Source organism: Medicago sativa, chromosome 7 (assembly GCF_051527215.1).
Source record: "Medicago sativa cultivar Bolivia chromosome 7, Bolivia_mono, whole genome shotgun sequence".
Taxonomy (NCBI): domain Eukaryota; kingdom Viridiplantae; phylum Streptophyta; class Magnoliopsida; order Fabales; family Fabaceae; genus Medicago; species Medicago sativa.
The window spans coordinates 56482310-56493768 of record NC_140755.1 but is presented as its reverse complement, the minus strand read 5'-3'; the positions used below and the strand labels follow the sequence as shown (position 1 = coordinate 56493768).

Here is an 11459-nt window from a genome sequence, read left to right as displayed (position 1 = left end):
CATATAAAATAGAAAATTATGTAATAAAAACACAATATTGATGCTAATTATTTGAAAATAATCATGAGTTTCCAAAATTTTATCGTATCGATTTTCTCATGTATATACATAAACAATTTATTTATGCATATATAAGCACATAAAATCTGCAACGGGTGCAATGCAAACATTGAACGGTATTTTGCATATAAAATAAAAAGTCATTTAATAGAAACATTACATTAATTTTGATATTTTGAAAATAATCATGAGTTTTAAAAAATTATTTTATTGACTTTCTCATATATGTATATAAAAGTTTGTTTTCGCGTACATAAGAAAATGAAATCTAGAACATACAAGATTAAAATATTTAACATATTTTTCTATATATAAGAAAAAATATTCAATAGAAACATTATATTCAATAGAAATATTCGCGGAAGCACGGGTCTATTACTAGTTTGTTAATAAATGTTTTTGAAATATTTTTTTCAAATTTTATAATGAGTAACGAACGTATAATTCTTAAAAAAAAAAAAAAAAGTAACGAACATAGAAGGTCCACTTATTACAAAAATACTCCCTCCGTCTCACAATAATAGTCTCTTTAGCATTTTTTCTTTTTCTCAAAATAATTGTCACTTTAGAATACCAATGCAGCATTTATTATTTTTTTCCATTATTATACCCTTGTTTATTGAATTTCATCAAACTTAACTACTCCACTAGCTACAATTAATAAGGGTATTTTAGTAAATGATATTAATTTTACCATTGAAATCAACACAATCAATCATTTCCTTAATAACCGTACACAAACCTTAAACGACAATAATTTAGAGACGGAGGGAGTATATCGTATTAGGTCTCCTCAAAAAAGTATCGTATTAGGGTTACAGCAGCGGTCTTCGATATCGTATTAGGGTTACAGTACCGGTCTTCGACTTCCACAACTCAATGTTTCCAATCAGCAAATCGCCGAATTCCATCGACACTGAAATGTCGAAGGTGGTATTCCTCCCTGATGATCTTATAGTAGAAATCTTGTCATATCTTCCGGTGAAACCCCTTGTGCGATCGAAGAGTGTGTGTAAGTCGTGGAACTCCCTTATATCCGATCCCAAATTCGGAAAACTACGGCTTCAACGAGCCACAAGAAACAGCCACATAGCTGTAATCAAACATGGCACAGGTTACCCTAACACTTTTGTAACCTTTCCACTGAATCACTTATTGGAGAACCCGTCAATCACCATTTCCGGTAATTCTTACCACCGACTGAAGTTCAACGAACCTAGCGGAATTATTGGTTCATGCAATGGACTGATTTGTTTGTTCGATCATACAACCATGTTCACTGTTCCAAAATCCCGGTTCCGTATCTGGAACCCGACCACAAGAATAATATCTGAAAAATTTGGATCTTTTAACCGACCTCTCAATTGCATTTTTAATTGCACATTTGGTTATGATAACTCTACTAGAACCTATAAGGTGGTCGTCTTGTTCCGTGACGAGGTTCAAATTTTCAGTTTGGGTGATAATAGGAGAAAATCTTTAAGTTTTCCGTCTTCTGACCTATCTTTTACTTTTGGCTCTAGTCATGTGAATAAAGGAGTGTATTTGAGTGGCACTATTAACTGGTTTGCCATTCGAAATTGGTTGAGTCATGATTTTGTGATTATCTCCTTTGATCTTGGTACGGAGACATTCAAGCAATTTCAGACCCCTCGTGGCGTTGATGTAGTGCTAGATGTCGAATGGACTATTGTCAAACTGACTATTGCTGTATTGATGGACTGCCTTTGTTTTTCTCACAATCTCAAGAACACTCATTTTGTTATATGGCAGATGACGGAATTTGGAGTTGAACAGTCTTGGACTCAACTTCTTAAAATTAGTTTTCAGAATCTCCTAGGGGATGATAGGTTTAGTGACCGGATTTATTATCAATATTTTATGTTTCCATTGTGGCTTTCTAAAAATGGTGATACACTTCTATTGGCAAACACTAAAAAAGACCAAGCAATTCTCTATAATTTGAGAGACAATAGAGCAGAGCGAACTAGTCTTGGAACAGCGTGGAAAAAGGCCATATGTTATGTTCAAAGTAAGGCTTCAATTTGTTGAAAAGTAAGTTCCTTCACGACGATTTACTTTTTCAAATTTATTTGAATTTATGTATGATGTTTAGTAAGTATCAGACTGGAGTTACTTTTTGAATTTTGTTCATGACTTATGTTAATATATGCTCAAGGTTAAATAGTGATAAATTTCCTATTCTTTAGTGTTCGGTAACCTCTTCATTGAATGCATTTGTTTTGTTCTTAAGTGTTTTGTATCATGTGTTGTGTATGTATTTAATTTTATTTTTTTGAATCGTCTTTTAGAATTTAATGGCTTCAAACCCACCACAAGATGTTAGTAGGAGAGATTTTGAACGAAACGTATAGTTAAGGTCCAAAAAATGGACTAAACGCCGAAAGCAGCCGCTAGTGACAAACCTCATGCTGACCACAGAAAAACAGAAAACAACAGGGCAGAAAAATAAAGCTCTCAATCACTAACGATAGAGATTTAAACAACACTTCAACAGCCGAATTCTGCCGAAAAAAGACAGATGCTGCCCAATACCTGCAGCAATGTGCACCAATAAACAACTGAAATCTGCAGAACTTAAACTGAAAAATGCTACAAAAAAACCTGCATAATTATGCAGCAAAATGCACCCTGAGACAAAATACACCTAATGCCCTTCCGTTGAAACACTAAAGAATATTCCCTATATGCCACCTCAGTGAAGAAAAAAAAAAGATTGTTTGTCGATTCCTTGCATCCTTCACACAACACACAATCTGTCGCTCCTTAAAAAGGAATGACCTGTGCACCGCGAGGTCAAGTCTAGCCGGGATTCGATCCAGAAGAATTTTCCAAGACAAAGCAATTGGTTTGGAAGGATGCGGACTTTTCCATAACAGCTTAAAAACTCAATCCTCCAATTCACCCCCTACTCTCCTTCATCAACTACCCTTCCAACAATGCATAAGCCGATTCCACAGAAAATTCTTCCCCTTCACCCAGTTGCCACACCAACTCTTTCCCATCACCATAAATAAAAGAATTTAGAAGAACTAAAAGATTATCGAAAGCAATATCCCATACAAACAAGTTTATGCTCCATACCATTCTCCACTGGCCCTCGTCCGCTTCTCTACCAAAATAGTCTGCCACCATATTCTCCTTATACCCAGAAATTGCAAACAACCTTAGAAAGCACCTACATGACGGAGTTTCACATATCCAAGGGTCTTTCCGAAACTTCGTATTTAGATGGCCACTCCTATTCTTCGTATTTAGATGGCCACTCCTATTTGAACACGCTTGATACCACCACTTGATCTAAAGGAAAAATATCTTTCCACCTCCTTGACGAAATAGATAGTGACACGACACCATCCCAATCGACGTCCATTATGACGCACTCTCCACTTCTAACCATCAACACCTCCCTCCAAAGGGAAGGGTCAATTTGAAGCAAAACCGCCTCCACTTTGTTAAGAGACTCAAATTAGCCACACTAACATCCCTCACCTCTAGACTATCCCAGCTCTTTGGTTGACTCACGGCTTTCCACTTCATCCAACAAATCTTCCGCCCACCACCAAGGCCGCCCCAAAGGAACTCTCTTTGAATTCAAACAATTCTTTTCCACACCCTAGTCGGCATCTTCATATAATGGTAAAAAGTTGGTATAGAGTTCAACACCGAATTAATCAAAACAATTCGAGTGGCAGAATTCTAATTAGCACATGGATATCTGAAGTTGATTATAATGAAGATTTGATTACTCATCATGGCAGAGTTATTATTTTATATGTTATTTGTGTTTGTCTCCGTGAATCAAATATTGTTTATTACTCGTGGAATCTTACCTCGATTGATAATTGATTCATATGTAGAATGTAGTGGAATCTTACCTGCTTCCACCAATTTATTTATTTGATTATTTATTTTTTGTAGTTCCTTATTTTGTGTACTTTGCTATTTTTTTGGAACATTTCTTATCTCACAAGCAAGAGTAATGTGTATCTCTACTTAATTGAAAAGGCTAAAACCAAAGGTGGTTTCTATACTGTGAGTTTGATGATCTGGACGATTATTGCTAGTACTTAAGTTGGACGAACTTTTTATTTTCTTTCCATGAACTTTTTGAGCTAATTAGATCAGCTACTTAACTTCGTTGTGCATGACCATTAATGATTGTGTTATAATGTTTAAAGTGTTATTTCTTGTTTATTATATAAGTCACCTACTTTTCTTTTCCTTAAAAAGTGTGCAGAAAATATGTTTTATATCTATATACTATCATAATACCTGTTAAAGTATGGCTCATTTATTGTTAACTGAATCGTGTAGTACTATATGTACAGCTTGTTACACTGAAACCCTAATTCTTATCACAGTAATTGAAATGGAGCTATAGCTGCTTTATAGTCGCAGAGGTTGGCACAATTGGCCGAACTACGTTAACAAACAGCGTGTGCCGTGTGTTCATTGTCTTTCTCTTTCGTTCTCTTATTTAATCTTTTGTTACTAGTTGCTGTTTTAACAAAACCTCTCCTGAATTTGTTCCTCATCTGGATGGCTTCTTTGTTTTTTTTTGAAAAGCTGGATGGCTTCTTTGTGTTTCTTGTGCATGAATTTTAACATGGCCGTGTCTTTACACATCTGAAAAACTCTTCACTATCAAAGGTATAATTCATCTTTGACAGCATACAAAAAAATTCATGTATCAGCATATATCCACACATGTTGACATACTATCACATTGCATTGCATCCTCAACATCTGATTCATGACTATTAACTTATATTCAGCTGTTTGATATCTTAGGTTTGATACCCTTCAGTGATTATTATGATATATGTGCCAATGTGTTGCGTTCATCCTATTTCATTGTATTCAATTACTTAATTTTATGTACTCACCCTTTCATTGTTTGTGCACGTTTGCGAAAACGCAGACTTTCCACAGGTAGCAGGTGATGCCTAAACGTCGTGTTCGAATTGCTTTCTTACCAAGACATGAAGATTTGTTTTAAGGAGTATTTCCAGGTCTAATAGGTTTCACTAGAGAGTCGTTGGGATAATTTTTATATATTTAATTTTCTACGAATGATGGATTACTTTGAGTTGATTCGAACGGTTTTATTGGATCAATTCCTTTTGCATGTTATTGAAATAATTATGGATATTTGTTTATGTCTGAGTTTAAATATGATGACCTAAACCTATATGTTATGTTCGATATTATATTTACCCTATATAGTTTTTTCCAGAAAAGAATCAAACCAAGAAAGAAATCCCATCTATTCTAGTTTATCTCTCACAATGATATCACAAAGAAAGGGAATAAAAAAAACGTCTTTAATCTTGATATAATAACACAAATGCATTAATAATTTAAAATGTCATTCAATTATACAGAAAAATATACCAAAACACCATAATAAAATGTCATACTTATGATCACCGGACAAAAAGTGTCATTCATAAGCTTGTATAAAAGTTTGCAAATGATTCTCTCAAATCATAAAAACATAAGTTAATAAATTGTTTGTAAGTTAGAACACCCCAATGTTTAAAGCGAGAGTTCTTTTTTTTCATCTTAAAACAACTCAAAACCTTGTGGTGAATGATTCCATGATCGTCCATAATTTAAAATAAAAGTAAATCACTTATTTATAAAGCGTGTTTAAAAAAAAATAACGATCTAAATCAGCTGCCACATTTTTATAAAATATTTCTACGTAATAAGTTTTCAATTTTAAAACATATACTTGTCAAAACATAAAATGGTGTATGAGTGTTCATTTATCATGGTAGTAACATTTACATTGATTCCCAACAAAAGTAGAGAAAATATACATAAGACTCTTCAAGTAAACATCTAAGCTGATCTTTAACTATAAATTGGGATGACAGGGTATTGTAACCCACCAATGACATAGACTCTTACTACCAAAATGCTACACCTCCAAAACCTATGTCATTCTAGCCAAACAAACTCCCTATTTAGATGTGGGGCAAAACCATATCAACGGATTAAAGTAAAGGTTCAAGATCTAAAAACAACATAATTACATAAAATATTTCAAAAATATGTTCAAAACACTCAAAAATATATTCAAATGTCCATAACGCTAAAAAATATTTTCAAATTCAATATTTTCAAAAACCCGGATAAAATGTTTTCCAAAATTAATTTTGTCTCAAAAATCTTTCCAAAATACTTGAAATCCTCTCATTACCATAAAGTTGACAAAAATAACTCTAGAGAACTCACTCTCGTCAAAGACTTTTCTCCCTAAATCTACTGCTCAACACATTTTGTTCCGACAAATCTCAAAATAGCAGCGTTTCAAAAATATTTCCAAACACTGACGACACTGAATAAAATAGTACTTTTCATTAAAATCACTTTTACAAATAAAGCTTAGATAACAAATAAAATCAAATTTCGACACTTTTACAAAAACTTTAAGAAGGAGGAGGAGGAGGAGGAGGAGGAGGAGAAGGAGGAGTAAGGAGTAGGAGTAGAAGTAGGAGGAGGACATAACACAATGCATTTTTTCCCTATTTTCAACAACATTCCACGAAACATATTTTTTTACACATATTATGCCCAGTTCAAGGATGCTGATTACAACACGAAGGTGCATATCAAAGAACAATTTCGTTAGTTTGTTTCGCCGGAGACGACCTCTAAGCATCCACCACCAAAAAAGGTTACCACTAAAAGAGCTCCAAAGAAAGATAAACATATTATTTGGTCAACAAAGAGACCGCCTTTGCTCGGGGAGATTGTTGACTCATAGGATCAACAAACATAGGTTTCACACACAAGTTCACCATGGACAAGTAGAAACAGTGCACAGAAAAGCAACATGTCTCCCATTCCTCATAAGCCAATTCTGGTTCCTCCTAATCAAATTCCAGTTAAAGTCCACATACCACATAAAGACCAAATCTAACATTCTAGACAATGATTCAGGTTTACTGATGGTTCATTACATCTCTATGTTTTTAATTTCTCATTTTGGTTCGAATTTATTTGAGTGATATACATGGATTCAGGTTTGCTAATGGTTCATTACATCTCTATGTTTTTAATTTCTCATTATGCTTCGAATTTGTTTGAGTGAATTATCTACAACTTTTCAATTTCTCAGTGTATAGACTATGATAATTAGGCAAGGGATAGTTTTAATTTCTCACCCATGAAGCTTAAAAATATAGAACATGCTACATGTCTGTTATTATTTTTATTTTATTTTGCACATAAATTTTGTTGAAAAAGTTCTTTAACCTATAATTATGGTATCTTTTTTTTTTTTGTTAAATTCCAGAAGAATTCAATGAATCATCCGTGAAGGATAGTTCAAACAATGAAGATATTTTATGATTTAGTTCTTGAAGAACTAATTTTCCTTTTCAGATTAAAGCATCCCTGAAGAATTGCTCAAAGAACGAATGTATATTTTTTTCATTGATTTGAGATATAGTTCTAGAAGAACGAATAATTTAATATTAAACATTCATAAAAGATTGCAAAGTAAAAATGTTGTGGTTTTCCTTTGTTATTCTCGATTGTGGTGAGTTCTTGAAGAATTAAAGCTTTGTTAACATCTACTAAATTTATATATCTAATAAAAAAATTAATGAATTTTATTCAGTTAACACAAAAGCATGTTTAATATTCTTGATAAATTTTTGAATAATCTAACATCGAGTATCCCTGACGAATTGCGCAAAAGAATTGTTCCTGATCATTATGAAGATCATGTGTAATATAATTCCTAAAGAACTAAATATATATTAAGATCAAAAGAATTGTCCCTGAAGGATTGCAAACAATCAAATTATTACCATTGTTTATGAATGTTTGAGATATATATATATATATATATATATATATATATATATATATATATATATATATATATAGTTCTATAAGAACTAAATATTTAACCTTGTCAAAAAAAAAAGAACTAAATATTTAACATCAAGCATCCTCGAAGGATAGAAAAAATCATGATCTACCATGGCGTTGATAGATTTATGGTTGAAAATAAGATCTATTTTATCTTTGTATTATTTTTTATTTTATTTTAAAAAAAAGATTGAAGAGTTACACGTTGGAAATGTAATGTAGTTCTCGAAGAATTAATTTGTTATTTTAAGGATCCATGAAGGATCGTTCAAATAAAGAGGTTTCTTGATTATTGTTTATGAAGATTTGAAATATAGTTCCTGAAGAACTAAGATTTAATATTAAATCATCCTGGAAGGATTGCAAAATTGTGATTTCACTTGCTTATTGTTATTAGAGTTTTGTAGAGTTCTTGACTACAATTCAAATATATAAGATCTATTTGATCTTAGCATAAGTTCTATAAAAAAGAAAACATTATTTATGCCTCTTGAATGTTTTCCTGAAGTAGCAACATTGACAAAACAATATCAAGTAAATATTGAACGATAAATCACATTTGTGATTGAACGTAAGAGTACAATCATTGATTGAAATTATAAAGTCTCACATGTTAAATTGAACTTTATTTTTAGATTGTATCATCTATTCTATTTGTTTTGTATAACTTGTTCTCCGCCTATTTTTTTGGGTAGATTGTTCCACGTAATTTCTTTTCTAATAAAATAGTAGGTATTGTGCTTATGAATTTGATATTATTTCTACTTTTGAAACAATTAATATTTACGAACTATATTGTTTTGAAATGACATTCTTGTTAGTTGATAGAATAACTATAAATTAGACTTGAATTATTGATTCCTTCTAAAAAGTATGAATAAACTATTTTGAGGTTTCGTGTAAGTATTGCTCCTAGAAATTGGATTCACTAAGGAGCACAATAATTTTATGTATATTTTGTTGGATATTGTTTGTAAATGAAATATTTCTTATGCAAAAGACTATAAAAATGTTTAGATGAGAGATACAGAGAAACTAATTTTATTATTACATTTGATGGTAAATATGTGTGTGTGTGTGTGTGTGTGTGTGTGTATATATATATATATATATATATATATATATATATATATATATTGACGGCTCCAGACAAGCAAATATATTGTTATAAGGAGTAATAGGATTGAGCACTTAGAATGCATTATATTCCTCCAGGTCTCATAAAAATTTATTACGTTTTAAGGATATCATTCCAAATTGATATCATATTGAAGAAAAAATAAATTTTATATATCTCTATTACGATATATACTCTGGAGAAAATAAGTGTACTGAAGGAAAAAAAATCTTTGATTTGTACTACATTTATATTAGTGCAATGGAAGCACTTATTATTTTAAATTTAAAGTTTACATATTATATTATTAGTGCAATTGAAGCATGTATTATTGTAAACCAGAAGTATACAAATTATATTAAATTTTTCGTTGGCAAGACCGGTTGGGTTATCCCGGATTTATTATGATGTGGAAACTAATTGAAAAAAATGGATATATATTGGAGAGGCAAAAGATTCTTCAATCTAGTAACTATGGTCTGCTACTAGCTCCTAGATAAAGCTGACAATTTAAAAGAATGAATCTTTCATTTATATAAGGTGATATTTAAATTAATACACTAATCATGTGAATCACTTGAATATTATATGATTTGAATCAATATGTATGATTTTTTCCCGCGAAAAGGGAATTAGAATGGTAAAATACATACAGACATTTATATATATATATATATATATATATATATATATATATATAGAGAGAGAGAGAGAGAGAGAGAGAGAGAGAGAGAGAGAGAGAGAGAGAGAGAGTTTGATATGTTCACCTGAAGTGAATAGGTAAATGTTTACCATTTATTTTTAAGAAACCTGCATACTTTAAAGACATATTCATTAGAAGTGAATTCAAGAACTTTTTCATACTTGATTAAGTTTAGTAGTACATGAAAGGCTCAAATTTTATGAAAGTCGTGTTATAATTTATTTCATTGCGTAATACAAACTATTATAATGATTGAAAAGAAGACATCGTTTGTCCATTTAAAGGATTTTGAAATGAATTACTTATAATCGATTTTATGATAATGGTATAAAAATATTATTAGAAATCCTGAATAGATTCTAAAATTTGTTATTATATAAATGTTGATATGGACAAGTCTAATTGATTATGTACTAGAATGATTGCGATGTCACTTGATGTGAGTAAAGATCATGCTCTCAAGAAAATTATGAACAAATTGAATTAGTCAAGTGAGGACACTAATGTATTTTGTTTATTATATATATATATATATATATATATATATATATATATATATATATATATATATCATGATATTTTAGTTTTTCCAATACAGATATTGCAGCAAAGTCAAGCATACAATTTGTACCTTAGATAAGGAACAATATCACCCAATCATTTGAAAATGGTACGTAACACCACATCAAGGAAGTGGAGAATGCTCTTTATTATACATACAAGAAACTTGTAGTTTTCTAAAGGAGGTTCTTTCAACAACTCAATATGAAGATATCTCAAGAGTCGCTAATTTGGAGAAGAATATGAAGATAGATCATATCTTTCTACAGAGTCACCGCCGAGTAAAATTTTCGAGTGACTAGTATAAAAGATTGTTTAAACTTTTTTCGTTGTCTTTATGGGGGTGAGACAAAAATGCGTTCTACACTATTTTTCTTAACCATGGTTTTATCCCACTGAGTTTTTCTAGTAAGGTTTTTAATGAGGCAGATTATGACACAAAAGGATGTTGTACACTTTTTCCTTCACTAGAATTGTTTTCCGTTGGGTTTTTCTCTAGTGAGGTTTTAATGAGGCATGTCCTAATGGACATCCAAGGAGGATTGTTATAAATAATAAACTTAGTGGATGTCTATCCTTAATCTTCTACCTTCCTATAAACCCCTTTAGTGAATGTATGGTTAGTTGTCCTTAATTGCTTTGATCATTCACTTGCTCATTTATGTCATGTAAATAAGTCCTATATTGTAATGTAAAGAACACACTTGTGAAGCAATGCAATATATTCTAATGTTCTCTCTTTATTCCTTTCTCTCTATTCTTATATACTCTTGCAATATTTTGGATCAATTTCATAACAAATTTTGATTAATCATCGTCGATCTCGTTAAGAGAACATTGTTGCTGAGAAGAAGGTTGAAGATGGTGTGAAGATTGAAAATGATGAAGGCTTTAATCTTGATGAGTTAAGATAGATCTTGGAGCGGATTAGATTAAATGTATATCATTAGTTGAAATGTATATCATTAGGTTAAATATGTTATGATATAAATTCAACTTTTTTGGTATAATGATATATATATATATATATATTATAATTTTTTGATATAATTTTAATCTTTTTTTTGGTAGTGGCCGGGGTTTGAACCCCGGACCTTGCATATT

At 31.2% G+C, this 11459-nt stretch overlaps 1 protein-coding gene across 1 annotated transcript; it reads left to right on the top strand.

Moving 5' to 3' along the window:
• The first annotated feature begins 912 nt into the window (after positions 1–912).
• Positions 913–5289, top strand: LOC146906956 (F-box/kelch-repeat protein At3g23880-like). Its single transcript, XM_085726692.1, has 2 exons — positions 913–2115; positions 5006–5289. The coding sequence occupies exon 1, from the start codon at positions 940–942 to the stop codon at positions 2110–2112; it is 1173 nt and encodes a 390-aa protein (XP_085582818.1). The 5' UTR covers positions 913–939; the 3' UTR covers positions 2113–2115; positions 5006–5289.
• The last annotated feature ends 6170 nt before the right edge of the window (positions 5290–11459 follow it).